Source organism: Zonotrichia leucophrys, chromosome 9, assembly GCF_028769735.1.
Source record: "Zonotrichia leucophrys gambelii isolate GWCS_2022_RI chromosome 9, RI_Zleu_2.0, whole genome shotgun sequence".
NCBI classification, from domain to species: Eukaryota; Metazoa; Chordata; class Aves; order Passeriformes; family Passerellidae; genus Zonotrichia; species Zonotrichia leucophrys.
The window spans coordinates 8,033,538-8,054,654 of record NC_088179.1 but is presented as its reverse complement, the minus strand read 5'-3'; the positions used below and the strand labels follow the sequence as shown (position 1 = coordinate 8,054,654).

The window sequence follows — 21,117 nt, the reverse complement described above, 5'->3', positions numbered from 1 at the left end:
AGCGTCCAAAGCAGAGCGCGGCTGTGGCTGCTCAGAGCAGGAGCCCGGGGACAGCCTGAGGGCACCAGCCAGCGCCGGTGTCCCCGGGCACGGCTAGGAAGACGTGTTCCGTGTACGAGAGGGATGTGCACAAGCTTGTGCGTCCCGATGGATCTCAGCGTTCACAGGGAACCGCTCCGAGCCCGGCTTTCCCTGCAGCCCGCCCCGCCCCGCCGCTGCCCCGGTGCACAAAAGCGTGAACGACTGGCCCCTTCGCGGTGAGGGCCGGGCCCGGCCTCTGCCGCTCACAATGGCCCGCACTGCCCGTCCCTGCACATCTCTGTCCATCCCTGCCCGTCCCTGCACATCTCTGTCCCCCCCGGTCCGTCCCGGCCCGTCCCTGCCCGGCCCCGGGGAGCCGCTGCAGCGCGAGCCGTTGCTCCCGCCAGGTGGCGCTGTTGCTCAACGGTGGCGCCGGGCCGGGCCGGGCGGGGCGGCGGCAGCTCCTGGGACGCTCCCGGGACGCTCCCGGGACTCGGGGCCGAGGCGGGCTCGGCGCGGGGCAGGTCCGTCTGCGCGCCACGGCCGCGGCTCCCCCGCTGCTCTGCCTCTCCTAACTTTGTCTTTCCGCCTTTTCCATCATCTTTCGGAGTTTGGGCACTGTTGAGGTCGCAGAGCCCCGCGGAGCGCTCACCGGCCGCGGCCGCCCGCTGCCGCCGCCCGCCCGGGGCAGCGCTCCCCTCCCGGCCGGCCCCGCCGGAGCGCCCCGCAGCGCCCGGCCCGGCTCCCCGCGGGGCGGGACGGGGCGGGGCGCGCGGCGCGGAGCGGGCGGCGATTGGCGGCTGCGCCTGACGGACGGGCCGGCCCCGCCCCCTTGGCAATGTCTAGCGCGCGCCGCGCGCCCCATGTAGGCAGTTATTCCGCTGGGATAGCGCGGCCGGAGCGCGGCGGCGGCATGGCCGGGGTCCCGATCTGCGCCCTCCTCCCGCTCCTCGTCGGCGTCTGCGGCGCCGTCACCGGCTCTCGGGTCTATCCCGCCAACGAAGGTGAGCCTTGCCGGCGGCCGGGCTGCGCGTTCTCCCGGCGGGGCGCCGGGGACGAAGTTCGGTGTCCCCGGGCGGGCAGCGGTGCTGTCCCGTCCCGTCCCTTCCCCGCCGCTCCGCTCGCCGCCGGGACGGCGCTGGCTCTGCGCTGCCCCGGCCGCCCGCTGTCCGTCCGGCGGGCGCGGACCTGTCCGAGCGGCGCTGCTGGGGCTGCCCGCGGTGCCGGCACAGGTGTCGCGGGGCGGAGCGGAGCGGCCGCCGCCTGCCCCGCGCGTCCCTCGCGCCGCTTCCCCGGCCGTGCCGGGCCGCCCGGGCTCAGCGCTCCCGCCAGCCGCGCCGGGGCGGCCCCGGATCGGAGGGCGGCTCATGGAACCGGTTCTCCCGGGAGCGCTCGGCGGCTCCGCGCCGGTCCCCGGGGCCCCGGTTCAGCCCGTTCTGCGGGACGCTCCGGCGGCGGCTCCGCGGGAGAAGCCCGCAGCCGTCCCGCGCTGTGGGCGTGCGGCGCCGGTCCCCCGGGAGCCCCTGCCCGGTGTCTCGGTGCCCAGCCGTGCTCCCGGGGTGTCTCGGGATGTACCCGCTGTAAGCCCATCGCTGCTGCGGGCGCTGTCCCGGCGGCGGGAGGCGCGGTGCCCGGCGGCGGGGAGCGCTCCGAGCGGCGCTCCGGTGTCTGCCGCAGGTGTGCCGGGACTCCGCCGCTCCCCTCCGCGCCCCTGAGCGGCTCCAGTGCGCCGGGAAACCAACACGCGGTTCCTCAGTGAGAGTTTCGGAGTGTTTTTGATATTGACGCGTTCGGAAATAACGTTTCGTTTCAAGTGGAAGGTGGATGCGATGTGCTCCGCACATCTGGAAACGTTCAGGTAAACCATTTATTTTAGTATTGCCTTTTGGCAGCTGGAATTTAATCTCTTTTATTTGTACCTTTCTGCAGTTACCTTGCTGGATTCCAGATCAGTTCAGGGCGAACTGGGGTGGATAGCAAGTCCCCTGGAAGGAGGGGTAAGTTTTAAACCGCTGTCTGATCAAAAGGGTAAAGGGGGTGATTAGTAACTTTCAGAGAGTCCTAATGGCTCGATTATTGTTGATTGTGGTGAGGAGGTCAGATTTCTTCCCTGGCTTACCAAGTGAATTACTCTTTGTTGGAGAAACTCTATACTCCCTTTGGATAGTTCTGTCATGGAATAAGTGGAAACCAAAAGGGCAGAAAAGAGGTTTCAGAATTAAGAGATTGGTTGAGGCATGGGTTTAGATGCCTATTTAAAACTGAAATACCAACAAGAAATGTGATCTGCCGACTGAATTGGCATTCTTGACTGCTATTATTTTATCTGTGGACTGTCTCGGCTGGGAGATGTTCAGGGCAATTGCTGTTCTATTTCTGGATGAAGGAGTAGGGATCAATATACACGATGGACCTTTTGTTGTGATGGGACAGTTGTCCTGTTTCAGGGTGTAAACATCGTGTGTTTTGGTTTCTGAACAGATAAACTGCAGCACCCAGTGCTTGACTGTGATTCCTTGGAGTTTCTTTTTATGTTCTTTTACCATTAATTTATTGAACAGAAGGCTGCTTGAATGCACTGCCCAGTGCTGATGTGATGGCGTTAAGAGGTTTATTGCTGGGCTTAGAGTCCCTTTGCTAAGAGAGCTTTAATTTTTGGTGTAGCTCTATATTATTGGATGCTCCTTGCTGTTCCCTCATTTGTGCCCCGACCTACACGGTGCCCAGTGCCTCTCTGGGAAACTCCTTGGAATGTTGGACTCTGGAATTGCTGGGATCTGGAGGAGACTGTACTTCATGGGACTTTCTTTTAATAAGCAATTAGAAAGGCTTTTTCTTTCTTCATATGAACAATTTAAGCAAAAATGCCAGCAATGCGCACTAAACACTAATGTAAAAAAAATAATCCCAAATCCTTTTAATATTAAAGGAGTCAAAGCAGCTTGGAATCCTTAAGCAGAAGTAACTAAGTCAAAGTGTTTGAAAAAAGGAAAATGCTGAAAGATCAGGACCTGTGCACAACAAAGCACTGGATTCTTCAGGAACCTACAAATTTACTTTTTTTGTGTGTGAGTGCGTTCCCACTCGTAATTAGAAGAAGCAGAGCTAAGGAAACAGCAGTGAGCGGAAGGAATCCGAGGCTGCATTGGCTGCTGATGCATTATGCATAAGCTCTGAATAACCATAACACGGGAGAATGGGGGATTGTTTTGCTCCCCCATTGTCGTTCTGGGTGAACTTGACTACAGTGCTGGCTTGTGCTGCGCCTGAGCGCGCTGTGCTGTCCCTGAAACTCGCTTTTTCAGAGAGTGGGGATGTGATTGGCAGGCCTCTGGCAGCGCCCACGGTGCACATTCAGCGCTGATTGCAGGCAATTGCCCTCATCTTTTGACAGCGTGGAAAGGTACAGCTCTATCTCGGGCAGGGTCGGGCTTCCCTGCTCATCCCACAGCCTGCAACGAGACGGGGTCTTTCCGACGCCTCTCCAAAGGATATCTACCCTGTGTATTCAAACAGAACCTAAAATACAAGTTTTAATAAGTCAGCAGTGGAATCAATGATCAGAGGACAGCTGTGTATTATTAATGGCTGTTGGATTCCCCCCTTTCTCCACATGCTTTTTCTGAAAGCGCCGTGCAAGCTTGAGAAGGAGAAATGTGTGCTCTTATTGTGGACGTGACTCGTTTCACTAAACCTACATATGTGTGTTCTATTTTTAAGCCTGTAGTGAAAAATTTAAGAGTACATGGTCTGTTTCTGAGATACAGTGCTTGGAAAGCATTTACTTTACTTCATATGCTGCAGATTTATTTCAAGCAGCAGAAACAAACTCGTTTTTCTTCCTGGGAAGAATTTGTCCTTTAGTGTTTTTTCTTTAACTGTGTATACTTTGTCTATTAAAAATGGTATTTTTCTAGATCTGAACCACACTGTTCCTGGGGTGTGAGGGTTGTGTGGACAAGAAGGGCCGGAGATAAAGATTTAGACATCTAGCAGTGACTAGCCATATAGTAGCCCCAGAGGAATTAATGAATTGCTTTATAAATTTAATTAATGATTTACTCTTGCAATTTACAGTTGAAAAGCAGGTTTTGTGCCCAGAATGTTTTAATCTGCATCATTAAACTGTGGGAAGAGCTGAATTATAAAATTTAATTTCAGCTTGAAAGCAAAAAGTTACATCTTTGACCACATACTTGGAGTCACAAGTCATTTACATTTTGGGCTGGACATTTTGGGCTGTCGTTATTTTCAGCTCTGTCAGGAAGATGCACTTGGGTTTGTTTCATATTTGTGTAAATGGAATAAGAAGCCCAGCTCTGTGCATTTGTGTGTTGGTCAGCAGATGGGTGTGTTGAGAACAGGATCCAAAACTTGCTGAATTCAGTTGCTGTGTCTGTGACCTCAGCGGGCTCGCTATTGAATCCTCCAGCAGCATCCTCCATTGAGTAAATGCACTGAAGGAAATCCCATCAACAAGTATTATTTCCCTCTGCTTCTTCCTTTCTCTTGTACCACACACAATATTGGTAGCATAGGCGATCTGAAGATAAGCAGAATGGAAAGTGATGGATCATAAAGACAACATTGTAACAGTGCACTAGCTCTGTGGTGCTCTAAATTAAACAAGTCTGTCTTCTTACTAACAACATGTTACACTTTACATTGATAGATGGCTTTTTAAGATTTATTTCTTCCCTTTCTCTGGAAAGGAGTGACATGCTGAGTATTGATTTCCTCCCTCCTTCATTTTAATTTGCAGTTATCTCTAGGCAGCAAATAAAATATTATTCTTTCTGCTCCTAGTGACTCATGGTGCTAACTGCTGTCATTCTATAAACGGATTCAGCTAAGCTGGAAGCTTTTTAAGTAAAAATCACTTGCATAAGAGCAATCCTTGTGAGAAGAATGCAGGATATTATACAAGAAGCCCCTTCATCTTAAGAAGGCTTCTGTTTATCAAAGCTATGGCTTCAGTAGTTTTGAAAAGCACTTCTGAGAACTCTCTTTAAAGTTATTACTGTTTTCTAAGGATAATTTTATATGCTTCATTGTATTGCTTGCAAACCTAGTCAGCATATCATTATCTAATATTGTTATAGGGAAGGATAAATTGAATGATATGAATTGAAGTGCTATGGTTCTGCTGTTCTAATTTCCTGGAGAGATTTCTTTTCCTAATGCCCCTGCTTTCCCTTCTCTCCCTGCCAGTAGAGCACTCTGATAAAGTTTCTTCTGTCCATGACAATACTTTGACCAATTTTTTTCAGAGTTGTTGAGTATGTGCTTTCCTTTTCTGAATTCATTATGCTGAACTCCTGCATCTCCTCCTTCCATACCCACCTTGGATTACACATGTTGTTGTTGTTTCATAATCATGTTGCCTGGTTGGCACTTCTGAAGATGCCTGAACTTGATCTGAGGGGTGTAACAATTCTGAGGAATGCTGCTATCCTGATCTTTCAGCACTTTCCCTTTCTGCTAACCCTTTTGGGATTTTGATAGCATGAACTTAGATGTTCCTCCAGAAAAAATTTCCTCCAGAAAATACGTAGTATTTCCTATTTTTTTACCTTCCCGCTAGTAAGAAACTCTGTTTGGATAACAAAGTTATGGTGATGTTGCTGGTGGACTGATGATATTCTCTTTTTACCTGTTTTTCCTTTCTAAGAGCTACCCAAGTTCTTTGTGGACAGCTATTTCTGCCCAGCTCCAAAGCAGAATTTACTGAGTCTCTCTGGGACATTGGTAGCCCAGGAAAGCAGTTGGCAGCTTAGAGAAGTAATAAGAGATGACTTGAGAGTTTTGAAAATAAGCAGTAGTGATGCCTGAAATGAGGATGTCACCCTCTCTGTGTGACTAAGTTGCACTGTGTCACCTGCTGGCTATTCCCAGGTGTGAGGCAGGGTCCATGGGATATCTGCTGCAGAGAAAACACTGCAGGGCAGTGCTGCTCTGTGGGTCTGTGAAGTTCTATGTGTAGCCCTGCTCCAGGCAGTGGTCTGGAGACTGAACTGTTCTGAAATAAACACAGTCAGTCCAGGTGGTCTTTGTGGATTGGTTCAGATGGCCCTTAAAGCACATGCTTGCTCCTCGAGGCATGAGGGATTTGGAATTTTTCTCCTGAGCAGATGCTTCCTTTAATGTCCAAGTAGTTGAAGTCCTGGCTATGGCTTGGTCTGCTGGGTTGTTTTTTGGTCTGTTTATTTGTTTCCCCATAATGGAACAAGTACATGTTGTTTGTTGTGAAGCTCTGTTATTCCTTTTAGCACTGATGTGTTTTTCTGTCCCTTTTCCTCCCTGCAGTGGGAGGAGGTGAGTATCATGGATGAGAAGAACACTCCTATCCGCACCTACCAAGTCTGCAACGTGATGGAGCCCAGTCAGAATAACTGGTTACGAACTGATTGGATTCCCCGAGAGGGGGCTCAGAGGGTTTATATTGAAATCAAGTTCACGCTCAGAGACTGCAACAGCCTGCCAGGTGTCATGGGAACTTGCAAGGAGACTTTCAACCTTTACTACTACGAATCAAACAACGATAAAGAGCGCTTTATTCGCGAGAGCCAGTTTGCCAAGATCGACACCATTGCTGCTGATGAGAGCTTCACCCAGGTGGACATTGGTGACAGGATCATGAAGCTGAACACAGAGATCAGGGATGTGGGACCGCTCAGCAAGAAAGGGTTTTATTTGGCTTTCCAGGATGTTGGTGCCTGCATTGCCTTGGTCTCTGTCCGCGTGTTCTACAAGAAGTGCCCGCTGACGGTTCGGAACCTGGCGCAGTTTCCAGACACCATTACTGGGGCTGACACCTCCTCTCTGGTGGAGGTTCGTGGCTCCTGTGTCAACAACTCGGAAGAGAAGGATGTGCCAAAAATGTACTGTGGGGCAGATGGCGAGTGGCTGGTGCCCATTGGCAACTGCTTGTGCAATGCTGGCTATGAGGAGCGCAACGGAGAATGCCAAGGTAGGATGAGCCATATTGTACTGTTCATTAGGGCTTAGTGGAATGCATAATTGAATCAGAGATGAGAGTAAATGGACTAAAGCCAGCGATTAGCAGCCCTCTGGGATGTGGTGGGACAGAGGGGTTTAATGAAGAAGTCCAACAGCTCCAGGTGGCAAGGCTAAGAATTATATAATGCAAAACAAATGATACTGCTGTAATAGGCAGAAGGTGAAACACATTTTCTAGCAGACGCCTAAATTTGATTTGGCTCGTGATAGTCACCAAAATGTGGATGACTGCAAAGCAGTGCAGTTGAGCTACCATTGTTTGAAGAGAGAAATCTTTCAAGGGAACTCTGTTAAACACGAGAAATTCTGGCAAAGTTGACTTTGGATAATGCAGTAGGTTAAGAACCAGTCTGGGAGGCAGGACAGGAGTTTTAGCTGGATTACTTTCCCACTTTAGGAAGTGGAAATCTTTGGTGTTTTACTTGTCGCAAATTTTTAGCACTAAATACCCTTTGATATTTGACACTGCTGCCTTTGTTAAATATTTTCATTTCTCAGAGAGTCTCTATTGTCAGTTAAATAATAGAGGTGCTAGGATACTCTTAGAAATGCTAAAAGTCTCCACCCCACCCTCCCACACACACACACACTATCCTGTGTGCTGCAGAATTAGGGATTAAAGTTTGTATAAAAGAGAGATTCGCCTAAAAGAAAAACCTTCAATAGCGATATTCTCTTCGCCTTCCTTTTCTGGATAAAGAAGCTGTAGAAGGTTAGGGAAGGAGAGAAGACAGTTTATAAATAAAATATCTTTAGCCTCTGCTTTGAAAGTCTTGCTCATGTAAGCATAAATTAAGATCAAACTTAAATGGTTTTTTGCACAGGTCAGTGAGCTTAATTTTGCTGGGTGCTGAATTGAAGGTGCTTAGCTCCTTCAGGGATTTGGAGCCATGTTTTTAGAGAATGTTCTTTGGAGTTGCTGCATCTTCTTGGTGTTTTTTACTAGAGCATTTTTATCATCTTGAGACTGAGAACAAGTTAGCAAAGCAAGTAACTGGCTGGTTTTGTGATGGATTCCTGAGAGAATGGTGTCTTTTTAATGTCCTACTTGATTTCTTTTAAATAGTAATTTTACAGTCAATATGAAGCTCGTTATTATGCATTGAAATTATATTTTGGTAGGAAAGAACTGCTATGTGTGAACTTCAGCCTTTATTTCCTGAGTTTTTGCTCTATGAGAGAAGCCTAATGGGGCATAGTGGCAACAAAACTGCCATGGGCTGAATTTACAGAGGACTGAAAGATGAGCTGCACCATGACAGGCCATCCTGTCTGGGGTGAAATGCCGTTTTTTCTTGTTGGTTTTTCCATCCTGTGAGATGGAAACTCAAAAGCCTGTTTGTCACCCAGTATGTGAACCTGTGGCTGTGGCACTGCCTGGGTGCTGCTGGGGGAGCCATTGGTGGCTGGGGAGATGCTGTTAATCTCTCACAGCTCAATAACTTCTGATCAAAGCTTCCTGACACCTTACCAGCCTGGGCTGTGAGGGGAGGAAGTGAAGTGGGGAAGCATTTATGGGTTTATTGCACAGAGATGATTCCACCTTTTCCCAAAGCCTATTAGGTCAGTACTGGGTCACTCTGACTGAGACAGATCTTCCATTTTTCAGTGTCAGTGGCCCAGATGTGGTGAGCTAATTGTCCAACAAATCTTGTGTTGTTTGGGGGAAATCTCTTGAGGTTTTGCTGATGGGCAGTGGTTATGGGGACATGCTTTTTAAGTTCATTTTTGTACTGTTGGACTAGAACTTGGGGATGATTGCCAGCTTATCTAAAGGCTCTCAGCTGCATCTGGGGACGTTTGGGCTCAGGAAACCCAATTCTCCATTTCCCAATTAAAAGGGAGATCAGGTGATGCCATATTGACAAAGGTGTTAGAAATGTTCTGTCTCTTGGGCTCTCCAGAGTGAAGTTGGCCTGTGCTCGTCATTTTGAGAGCGTTCCAGCCAGCACATAATTGAAAGTGCTGAACTCATTTCATCAGCTGTTACTTGTGGTTTCCTTTTCTCACACTTGCCATTCTCCAGCCAGAACAGTTAACTGGGAAGCTCCTCCTGATGAATTCATGAAGCTCACCAGAACTGTGCAGCTTCTCTCCAGTTTCCAGTGAGGCTGTTAAAGCACTTTGGCCTTTGACACTACTGAATGAGGTTTCCCCTTTTCTTTCCACTCTTAAGTTAATCGTTGAGCTAATGTTCTGCTCTGACAGGTTTTTGGAGGGGAGGAGGAGGATGAAGTGAGGAGGATTCCTGTGGTTTTGATACAGAGGACAGGGGGCAGGGGAAGGGACTTTGAGTTTGGGAAAGGCTGTGAAAGGGCGCTGGTCTGGGACGGGAGCTGTGAGCAGGTTCCACCCCAATTGTTTTTCAATAGGTTGACTGTGGCAGGACAAATACAAGGAAAGGTCAGAGGTTGTCCGTTTCCTCATCCATCTTCCCCTGTGATGCTAGGGTCAGAGTGAGGATTGATTAAGATCTTAAATGTTTAACAAAAGCTCAGTGGGCAGGAATAGTTTGGGCCAGTGGCCTGGGGCTTTGCACTTGTTGGGAGATGCCCAGTCTGTGCTGGAGCTCCTGGTCCTCCCCTGGGAGCTGCTCCCTGCACACAGGGCTGGGACAGACCAGCTGGCCTTTGGGTTGTCCTGCAAGCTGCTTCAAGTTCACTCGCCCTCCCAATTTTTAAAATACTTCATTTTCCTTGAGATTCTTTTGCCTAATTTCTGATGTGTGTGTGGGAAGCATAATGGAAAGCCTTTTCACATCTAAAGTTCTTGTAGTGGGAGTTAATGACTTTCTGACCTCAAATGGGATTTTTAAAAAATTGTGTTGGTGGTATGGAGGTGTTTGAATATGATGACAAAAAGCTGTCCTTTCTCTGACTGCTTTTTTATCCCAGTTAATTTTATTGATGATGATTTTCTATCCATAAGTGTGTGTTTATGTATATATGCAAAAACCTGGAACAGGAAGGAAAAGGAGCTAAGTACTAAATCCATATTTATTTGGGAAGCTTCACAGGTGTGTCATGGCACTAGTTCTGCAAAATTGGTCCTGATGTGTAAAAGTTTTAGGTGAGCTCTGATTCTTTGCTTGCAAATGAACTTGTAGCTGTGAATTAGGTGCCAAAATAAATTCCAATTTGCTGTTTCTACTACTGTTTATTCTCCCTCAAATGTTCTGTGTTAGTGGCTGTCCATTTAGGAGAATATGAATGTGGAATATTGTTGATGGAAGATGACTATCCCAAATAGTGGAATAGACATCTCAAGACTAAAGCAATTAGTGCTTTAGGGCAAAGCTGAGACATAAATTTAAACTTCACTTGTAGACATCATTGTTATGTAAATTGTTTTGTTACACATTAATAAAATGTGGTTTGGATTTAGTTACGATTTCCTTATGATAAAACACATATCTTTCTAACTCAAAGGAGGAGGGGGGAAAACAAGCAGGAAGGGAGAAAAGACAGATTAAAGAAGCAATAGACTGTAGCCATCTGTGATGATTTTGATGCTGTGAAATTACAAATCTCAATTTTAGACCTGCCATTTAGTATAAATATGTGAGACAGTTGAGATTTTTACTGTGATATTGTAAAGGTTATGAGAGCCAACAGCTTTGTCTTCATCTACACTTGCTTTTTCTGAGTTGTGAATTGGCCAATTGGCAGAAAATCCAGTGTCATTTAAAATATGGCTCAGTCCTGGTTTCATATCACTGCTGTTTTTAGAATTTTCCTTCGAACTTTGATAAGAGCATCCCTAAGAAGTAATAATTTGAATGATAAGATTCTTTTAATCTTGGAGGCTTTGAAGAGTGGCTGTGATCATTGAAAGCAGCAGTTCAGTTTGCATCAGAAGTGTACAGTCTAATTATATGTTTTTCTGTGATAAGATTCTTGGATGGTGGGTTTTTTAAGGGTGGGGAAGCAATGTAATTTGTGTGTGCTTTCCCATTTTAGTCAAAATAGCACTGATGTACAGTCTGTCTGCACAAAAGGGTGATCAGAAGGGTGACTAAGACTGTGCAGATTTGAGATTTCAGGAGGATTTTTTTTCAGGTTGATTATTTTTGGCAGGGGAGAAAATGCACAGACTCAACATGTTAGGTTTTAAAAGGAGCCGAGAAGACGGAAGCTCCAGGCGGGGCCTGGGAGCGATACTGAAACACAGTCTGTCTGAACCAAATTTAGTTGGTTCTCTCTGCTGATTTGGTTATGGTATGTTCTCATGTAGCTCAATAGATCTTCCAAGGGTTACTCCCTCTGTGAGTTTCTTGTACCACCTGGTGCACTTCAAAATCAGCATTTAAATGTTATTGCAGGAGCTCTGCTGCTTTTCTCTGCCTGGCCTCCTCCGAAGTCAAGTTGCAGTTTTCAAACAATTGTCCCTTCATGTATTGCTTGGAGAAAAGGAAGCAATCACAGCTTTTGAATTTCTGACAAGATTTCTGCTAGTGTTGCACAGGGTAGCAATATCTGGTCCTTATTCTGTGTGTTACTGGTGAAAAGCTCAATCCTCACAACCAAAGCCAGATGGGCTTTGTGGTGGTAATGAAATTCATGGTAGGTCTGGGTAGTCTTTTGTGGGACTTCCAGCCCATCTTCTGGTTTGTGTGTTCTTTTAGGATAAAAAAAAAGGCAACCCAAAACTTTCCAGACAACTCATCCAGTGTGTGATGGGTTCAGTATTTAGATCTTGGCTGGGTAAGGGTTATTATCTGTCTAATAATATGCTCCACTGAGCTTGGTCTTTATTGTGCTTGTGAGTAGTGATTAAAGAAATGCTCAGCAGTACTCTAAGGTCTTTTGAGACTGCATCAAAAAGCCCCCCAAACTTGTGAGATAAATATCTTATCTGGTTTCCTCCCATTATGTGACATCCTTTTCATATGTTGCAGGGAGCAGGTGAGGTCACAGAGTTTTGTGAATCAGAGACAATTAACACTCCCATGACTAAATGGCCATTTTATGAATATTCAGAGCCTGCTTCACCTCCCTGGGAAGCAAACATGTTGGTTCCCTTCTCCTTCCTCCTGCTGGAGACTAGGGAAGCTCTCCCTGTGAATGGGGATTGGCAGCTGTCGGCCCCTTTGCCTTTTGCATGCAGCAAATTCCTCATTTCCATCATTTGTATACACCCTCATGCAAAGCAGCACACCCACTTCCCCATTTCACAAAGGAGATAAGAGCTTCCTTTGGAAACGCCAGCCAGAATCTTCTTCTGTTTATGCAGAGCTCAAAAGATTTGGATTTTATGCAAATGAATCCTGGTTTGATTTTTTTTTTTTTGATCTCTTTGTTTAAGAGACGGTGTGGTATTTGCTCAGTGTGCTCCTCATGTCTTGCCCATGGCTGGCTGTCCCTCTCACCCCTGCGCAGCTCCCTTGCAGCTGGTGTGTGTGACAGTGCTGTGTCACAGCCTGACCACCTCCCAGGCCATGGCTGGGTGTGCAAGAGCCTCTCCCCGTGCCTGGAGGGGCTGCAGGCCCTTGGGTGTCCTCTCTCTGCTCCAGATGTTCACCAGTGGTCACCAAGCCCTCCTGGAGCTGCAGCCTCAGCTGGGAGGTGATGAGGTGGGAGGTGGGATTCCCTCTGGGCTGCAAGTGAGCGCTTAAGGCATGAAAAAGCAATATTATATTTGACATTTCCTATGCTTTGGGCCAAGTACCTGCTCAGGCCTGGGCTAGGGCTCTTTCCTTTGCTGGGCTGGCCTTGGCCCATGGTTATAGCGTGGTGGAAAGGGGCTTCCAGCACTTGGGTAAGTAAACATGCACAAATGCTCTGCTGTCTTTATTTATTGAATGAAAATAATCTGTGAGAAAAGTTCTGCTTTCTTAAGCCTCATGATTATACAAGAACCCATATTTTATTTTATTTTTGGTTTTAGTGGCTTTCTTTTCTTTTTAACTTTCCTTTATTTCAACTTTACTTAAAATTGCCTTTGGCTTGAAATAAAGCTGAGGCTCATTAAATGCTCCCAAAACACAGGCTTGTTCAGAATGGATTTGTTGAAAGGTTTATTGATATAAGTTAGAACACATGCTGCATGAATGTACTGTATTTCTTTAAAGGACTGGTTTTCATTTTGTGTCTTTATAAATCAGTGGTATGAAATTGGGACCCCGATCATGTTGGAGCTACATCCTATAAGAAACCAGAAGGAAAAACATGGTTGTGGGGGGTTTTCATTTTTGTTGGATGTCCAATTAGTGTTTAACTTGAAGGTAATTTCACAGGGGTAGTAAACTGCTCAGTGTGAAACCTGGTGGCATAATTAAATGGAGGAAAAGCTCTTTAAAACAACAAAGGAACGTGCAAAAACTTTACTTTTGTCCCAACAGTCACCCAGAAGGGGAGGTCATGCTGTTCAAAGTACAATATGGATGGGCTATTAAGGTTTGGAGGGGGAAAAAAAGCAAAAAAAACGCTATGCTATACAGTTGGTATTTGCTTTGGCTCATTTAATCATGGATGCCTGGAAAAAAACCCATTTACTGGTCTGCTTTTTATACTTCCCTTAGATGGGTGTGTGTAAACCTCTCTAACGTTGAGTTGATCTGTACAAACCCAGTGAAAGAGGTGTGCTGGAAACGGGCTTTGTATTCACTGGGGGCCAGCTCAGGCTGGGACAGGCAGCAGTTTGAGCAGCCTGGGCAAAGGCAGGTCCTGGGCAGGAGCAGGAGGAGGAGGAGGATGAAGGATGCTCCCGAGCTGCAGCAGCCAGAGGATGGAGGCATGAAGCCTGGATAACTTTCCCAGAGGCACACAGGATGTCTGTGACTGAGATAAGACCCCAGTGAAGGCTGAATGTAGATGAAGGTGCAGATAGCTTCTGCCCCTTCTCACTTGTCAGAAGTTTTTGCTCACCTTTTCCTAACGAGGGACCCATCTTGCACATCCTTAAAACATCATTTGAGCTAAGGCAATCAATACCTATTGCTTCTGCTTGTATGTGTGAAAGCTTTGTACAGCCACACTACAAAGCTGCAGTACAGTGTCTTAATTACCCAGATAATCCTGTTTGCTTGTATTTTTAAACTATGGAGCGCTGGGTAATTATTCAATTCTTAATAGAAGGCAAATGGCAATGTAAACAATAATTAGGATGTTAGACTAATGTGCTTCAAAGCAAATTGGATTTTTTTTTCATACTGTTCAGCATGAAGTCCCATAAAGCTGACAATTTAGTGGCAAGGAAGCAAGTTCCATTTTGCTTGTATTTTCTGGTGTTATCTCCTCGTGCCTTGTTTCTGTGAATGAGTTTGCTGTGATGCTGCTGCCTGCTCCAGAGAAAAGGCCAGGCTGATAGTCAGTTCTCCCCATTTGCCTGTTCTCTCTGCAGCTTTTTGTCTCCTGCAGCCAGGGCTTAGAGGTCAGCAGCATCCCAAATTCCCTCCTTTGCCAGGGCATCTGAGTGTGGAGGGGCACAGCTGGTGCTGCTGCTGTAGCTGGCACTGGGCTCAGTGTGTTGGGACTGTCCTGGGCAGGGTCCAGAGGAGAGGGAGCACGCTGAGCTTGGTGACTGAAGCTCTTCCTGCATTTGGAAATTAAAATGTATTTCAAGGGAAAATCAAGTTTTTGGCTCTTCAGTCTTTGCAAACAGGGTAATACACTGTGTGTCAGAACTACAGCTCGTTATCTCCCTTAGCTTGGAGAGCACTCCTGGTTTTCATAGCTCATATCAGGTTTTCCTAGGAGCATGATGCAAGCCGCAAACATAGATGCAAAGCACTGAATTGATTTCTGTTCTGCCTGCAAAACTTGTGCAATGTAACATATTTCAGTACTTGCCCAGATCTTTAATTAAGCCCTGCTATTTTATCCATTCCTCACTTTGCATTTAGCCCGTGATTGAAAGGCCAGTGTTGGTAGCAAAGGCGTCAGTCAATAACGCTGCTGCTTCCCGAAATACTTCAATAATGTCTCTGGCACACCGAGGGTTTTGTCTGGCCTTCCTTGTGTGTTCCCAGCAGCCTGAAGGGTTTGAACAATTGCCTTTATTCTCCCCATTATCAATGCTAAGAAAGGCCAAAATGTTCTCCAGTGTTGATGCTGAATTACAGAAATTGAATTGCAGAAATTTAATTTTAAATACATTTTATTCTTCTCCTAAGAAGTGCATGTGTGGGGGAATCAATGGAACACTTCCAGAGGTTATGGCTGAATATTTTTGATACAAATACAGGCTATCTTTATATTAAAGTGCACTTAGAGGGCATGGATTTTCTTATTTTAAATCCCAGAGGGTTTCTGCCAGGCCACATTTTAATAACCCTAATTAACAAGTCTGTCTTTCCATACATCAAACATCTCTGTCTGGGGAGCTGAAGAATACCTGCGAGTTCTTCTGCGAATTTGGGGCTTGAATTCATTTGTTTCCAGTTTAAGTTTTTCTGCTGCTGAAAAAGACATCGCTGCTTTGAAAACAGTTTCCTTTTGAAGTGTCCAGCCTGGCAATGACTGAGCAGCCACTGGGCAAATTAGCATGTTAAAAGGAGCGGATCAATACTTTCTCTTCTCCTGATCTCTGCTGGGGCTGGGTCTTGGCAGCCCCTGCTCGGGGTCTGGCCAGCTGCACCCCAGCATTTTGGGGGAGCCGTCAATAGCGGCATGGGTTGTGTCAAGCTGAGACTGCTTGATCTGGTGCCCAGGCTCTTTCAAGGATGGTGATTTGAAAATGGATTTGAGGGAATTGATAGCTTTGGGAAGATCAGACAGCTTGTGTAATTATAAACAGGATTAGAAGGAAAGTGGAGGGAGAAATAGGAGATCAATCGTAGGGCACAAGTTGGCTGAACTCCTCTTTTGATGCTTGAGTTTTGTTGTACTTAGCTGCTGTGTGTAGAAGGTTTCTTTGGGCTTTTTGAAGAGGCAAGTAAACACCAATTAAAACAAGGGAATGTGGGCAGTCCCTCCTGTTTCACAGCGGTGCTTGGAGGCAGTGGCTGCTGGAGAAGTGCAGCAGGAGATGCTCAGGTGCAGCTGTGTTTGCCACCAAGCTGCAGAAGGTGGTTCTGGCTTCCCCAGAACCTGTGAGCCCCAGCCTGTGTGCAGCCCTCACACCTGCAGGGCACCCTCTGGAGCTGGTGTGGGCTGCTCCCTCCTGTCCTTGGCTCTCTCTGCCAGACTCTGCTCACCTCCCTCCCTGGGCCTTGGCAGAGCCCAGGTCTGCTCCCTGAGGAGACACAGCCCCTGCCTTGGGAGTGGGGCAGCACTGGGGGCTCCTCCTCTGTCCACCACGGTTAAAACAAAAAGATGACTGCAGTAATCCAAATGGCTCTGGAGCTGTTCTGAAATGGAGACTATTTCTTGAGAGGCATCCTGCAGTCTCACTCACCAGAGGTACCAGAAGATAGCAGAGTTCTCTTGCTGTTTCTTTTTAGTGGCTTCAGAATTTGCATCTTGCACATCTGCCAGCCTTCCCTTAATCTCTGAAGTACCCTAACACAGTTATTAGGTTGACACATTTTGTCCACTCGTAATTAGTTCTTGGATGTCCTCATTTATTTTTGTGGTGATCAGTAGTGTCCAGGGTAGAGCTAATAAGACAGCTGAAATCAGGACCAGGTCCCTGTGTGCACTCCACCTGCTCATTAATCAAGGAGTCTGCAGTTAATGAGTGTAATTTCCAGGTAATATTTAATCTTAGAGTAGCAATAGTTACACTTAATGTGAAAGAACTTTTTTTGTGGTTTGTTGCTGCAGTCATTCCCATGGCACGTTCCCATTCCTTCTGCTGCTCCCAGGTGCTGCTCTGTCAGGCTGGCCCAAATTTGGACTACTTCCAAAAATCCATACAAGGTGAAATACTGGATCCAAGTGTTTAGGCTGGACATGACATTTCAGTGGGTGCTAGTGCAGCACACATGCCTACAGAACTGGCTGATAATGTAGAGTTTTGTCATGCTTTGAGGTTCAAAGGCCTCTCTACGTGGGGAAGAAAGTTGAAAGCAATCAGCTAAAGGGGTGAAGTCAGCATGTATAACTGAAGGTGCATCACTAATTACCTGCAAGACTGTTTCCATCCTTTTCATCTGAATCTACCCCAGTGCAGATCCTTTATCCATTTAGTTGATTCACCTTAAAGTTCTCCGTGGCTCTTTGAAGACGTGCTCTTGGTGCCCAGTTTTAATGTGCCCAGAATTAATGCACTGGGTAACCTTGAATTCAACACACCCAATAGCTTGGGAAAGTGAGCTCAAAGGGTTGTGGGCACTGTGAAAGCACCCATTTGTAGCTTTAGGATTCTTTAATTTGGGAGAGAAGAGAGAGCAAAATCCACCTCCAGTCACAGCAGCAGAAGGGGAAGGAGCACGGCCACAGCTCTGCCAAGGACAGTGGCTCCAGAGAGGGGCAGGAGCCCTTGTCCACCTTGCAGGAGCAGCCCTGGCTGGGACAGAGGCTGGTGGAGATGCACTCTGGGCTGGTCCAGCACTGCAGGGACCTGCCCTTGTCTTAACAGGAGTGGAGCAGTCCCAAGAGCAGTATGTGGCCTTATTATCTCATCTCCTTCCCATTAGGCTGCGCTGAGGCGGTGACTCTGCAGTGTTTTTATTCAAGATGATCTGTAATTGGGGTATGAGAGCGTGCAAAAGGAGATCCCCACCCTCTTTCCTGTTTGGCTGGGCATTGGTTTGTCTGTTTGTGCAACCAGAGGACCCTGCTGCTCTAACTTGTGCTGAGCTTTTAGCAGCTCCCAGCTCACTGTGGGGATATGGGGGAAAGGGTTCTGCCTACCGTGCTCCTCTGCTTCTTTAAAGGTTGCCACTAACTCCTCTTTCTTGTGGCTGTGTGTTTAGCTAGCCTTTTGCAGTAATGCTAATGTGACCTCTCTATACACCTGTATTAAAGTTTGAGTCAAAAATGTAGCATAGCAAAGGAGAGACATTTTTCCGTGGGATTGTTGAGCTCTTTGAGAATGCCGAATGACAAAGTTAACTCTTGTGCAAACATTGCCTTTTATTTGACTTTGTAGTTTGCCCTTTGAAATACAAACATATTTGTGTCAATCAGCAAGTCTCCTTTCCGGAGTTCTGGTTGACCCTGTGGAAAGAAATGTGACTGTGCAATTATTAAAGGTGAGGCCTTCCCTTTAACAAATGCTGAGTAATTGCTATTCACTCCTTTCTGTGCCTGTGCCATAAATGACAGTGAACTGCCCTTCAGCCTGGCTAAATAACAAGGAAGATACTTGTTTGCAAGGAATAATGCTTCAGAAATTTGCAATGTGTCAGAAGTGTTGTGTCACAGGGACTTGTGGGGAGGAAAAAAGTTGTCTGTCTCAGCTTAGAGTGCAAGAACCTTAGTTGGGCTTTAAAATGCAATTAGGTCAAATACTATATCTATGTCACTCAGAGCTATTAGGGGTTGTCAGAGTATAGAAGAGGGCAGAATTTGCCCATTATAAAAAAATTATGAAGTGTATATGGAGGTGTGATGCTCTGATAATTTACCTATAACTCTTTATGATTAAAAGGATGAAAGCTCCTCCTCTCCCCTGCCAGAGTGTTGGCAGGAATTGGAAAAAGGCTCCTAATGTTTCCAAGGAGTATTTCCACAGTCTGGGAACTTGGACCTGCTTGGTGCCACTGCTCTGATTTGATTTTGTCCAGGGAAGTTGTCAGCCAGATAGTGAGGCTATGGATGAGTTGTGCCACTGAAATAGAAAGTTAGACCTCATTACTATTTTTGGAAAATAGCCCCTGTCCTCTGCCAGGTATTTTCTTCTTGCTGTTTTTTATCTAAAAACCTTCAGAAGAGCCACAAGTATGGCATAAATTCAAATTTATTAATCATTATTGATGCTTTATAGAGGTCCTATTGACGTGGCCCAGTGTTGATTTGACATTTACCTTCTTTCTGTATTAGATTCTGACTTCTATCTCTTCAGTCAGTCTGTGATTTCTCAAAATTAATTGTTTATTGCTCTGAGTTCAGCATCATGAGGCTTGGCTTTCAATAACAAATAAGTCCTCCTGGTAAGGTAAGGGGAGATAAATTTTTGAGAGCACTTCTCAAAGAGATTTTTCAGAAAGTAATAGATTCTGTTTTACCTATTCACATCAACAAGCTTATTTTGGCCTTACTCCAGAAGCAAATAATTGAAACACTACGCATTGGCTTTCTAAGTAGTCCAGAGCTTGATTGATGGATTTGTAGCCCTTAAGCAGGCTTAAGAGACTAAGGCATCCCTTCTGCCTATGGTAGGGCTTACTATCCAGCTCACTTTTAGTAGTTCAAAGGTTGGAGTTGCTTAAAATTGAAGATATTCTTGAAATGTCTCTCACCTTTATTCTTTAACCAGAGGTGCACAGAATTTGGCTGTAAAGAGCTGATAAACAGGGCAAGAAAAAAATGAGTGTAAATTGCAAAACCAAAAGATTAGGCCAGGCCCAAGGGGAAAAAAAAAAATTACTGAGATCTGTAGTGCCAGTGCAGATTGCCCAGGAATGTGGGGGAATCTCAGTGTCAGATGATTTTCAGAATAAGTTAGACATCCAGTAGCATGGTTTAACTACATGTTCTCCTCTGTGGGGCTGGGAATAGGCTGACTGAGATCACTTCTACCTGTGTCTCTTGTGGAAAGTGCTCCTGTACAGTTGCTATGGGGTCACCATTGCCTTACAGGTGAAAAGCAGCTCTTGAGGTCTGACCTAGAAAGAGAGATTTGATCATACTGTCTCCTGGCTCCTTTCCCTCAAGAGAAACTTTTTCAGTCTGAAGAGGTCTCTTGGCTACTAGAGCTCTTGTTGTGCTGTTCAGCTTTCCAGTTTAACCAGCTCCTTCCAGCTAAAAAGAACCTTCTTGAGGTGTCTTGGATAACCCTCTGTGTGTGTTCCGGTCCTTCATGGAGCCAGAGGGATCCTGGACAGGCCTGGCTTTTCCAGTGAATCATGGCCCTAAATAAGAGATTCACAGCTTCATTTTCCTGTCCTTACTATCCCCTCTGAGCATCTGAGCTGTGGTCATGATAGAGAATGTCAGGGATGCTGTGGAGCAGCCATGGAGAGCTCTGCCTGGCTCACCTGGAAAGAGGAGCAGAAGTGCTGCTGCTGCCTGGCTCCTTGCTCTGCTCTCCTCACTCTGGAGCCTCCTGGGCACTCAGAGCAGCCCAGAGTAGATGTGTGCACCAGAAATGCTGCTGCACTCCTTGCTTTGTGGCTCTGCGCTGGATTTTGGCTGGATTTTGCATTCCCTCCTGTGGGATACTTGGCAGATGTATCTCAGCCTGTTGAAGGATGCTCCCCTTCTGGCAAAGGAAGCCTTCTCTTTGCATCCAGGTTGGTTTTAATGTGGAGGAGTACATGTGCTCACTTACAAGTTGAATAAACAAGTAACTGCTGAGGAGATATTGTCTGCTCAGGTGCAGCCCTATATCTGTTAGGATGTGGGGAAGGGATATTAAAATTGTTTATGAGGTCAGAGCTATAGTGAGTCTTGCAGAACCTTTGAGTTATGATATCATTACCTGAGCTGCAGGAACCAAGAAATAAAACCTTTTACAGTGAAATGTGAGGAGTGCTTATGATTTTGAAGCATAGAGAGGCAGAAAAATGTGCATTATGTCCTAGTACTTTTCTTTGTTTGGGTTTTTTGGTGGTTATTTTTGTTTTGTTGGTTTTGTTTTGGTTTTGTTTGTTTTATTGTAGGGGTTTATTTTTGCTTACTGGTGACAAACATAGAATAGATACAGCATTTGCTAATGTTTGTGGTAGAGAAATGCTCTTTTCACTAGTTAATTTCTTTTACTGGGTCATGCTAGGAAAAATGTTTCTTCCTAAAAGGAATAAATCATTCAAGTTTATGTAAATAAACATGCTATTATGTATCTACATGGTACCTGCACTGTTTGAAGTCCAATCACTTGTTTTCATTTTCCATGCTGTGTTTCCTGTCCTTTCTGTGAACAGGTTTTTTTCTGCCCTGGAGTAGGAGCCATTATGACATTCTTGCCATATGAAAAGTTGCACCTAAAACATTGACGGAATAGAGCAGAGGTTGCTGAAGCAACATTGAATAAGCTGATTATCCCCAAAGAGATGACAGCAGCTAGCAGCTTACCTCTGTTATGAGACTC

At 46.2% G+C, this 21,117-nt stretch overlaps 1 protein-coding gene across 1 annotated transcript in view; it reads left to right on the top strand.

Moving 5' to 3' along the window:
• Nucleotides 1-894: 894 nt before the first annotated feature.
• Nucleotides 895-21,117, top strand: part of EPHA4 (EPH receptor A4) — a 104,627-nt gene continuing 84,404 nt past the window's right edge. Inside the window, exons 1-3 of the mRNA XM_064721609.1 lie at nucleotides 895-1,025; nucleotides 1,951-2,018; nucleotides 6,328-6,991. Of these exons, the coding sequence (XP_064577679.1) occupies nucleotides 935-1,025; nucleotides 1,951-2,018; nucleotides 6,328-6,991 (823 nt within the window). The 5' untranslated portion in view covers nucleotides 895-934. The remainder of the gene's footprint in view (nucleotides 1,026-1,950; nucleotides 2,019-6,327; nucleotides 6,992-21,117) is intronic.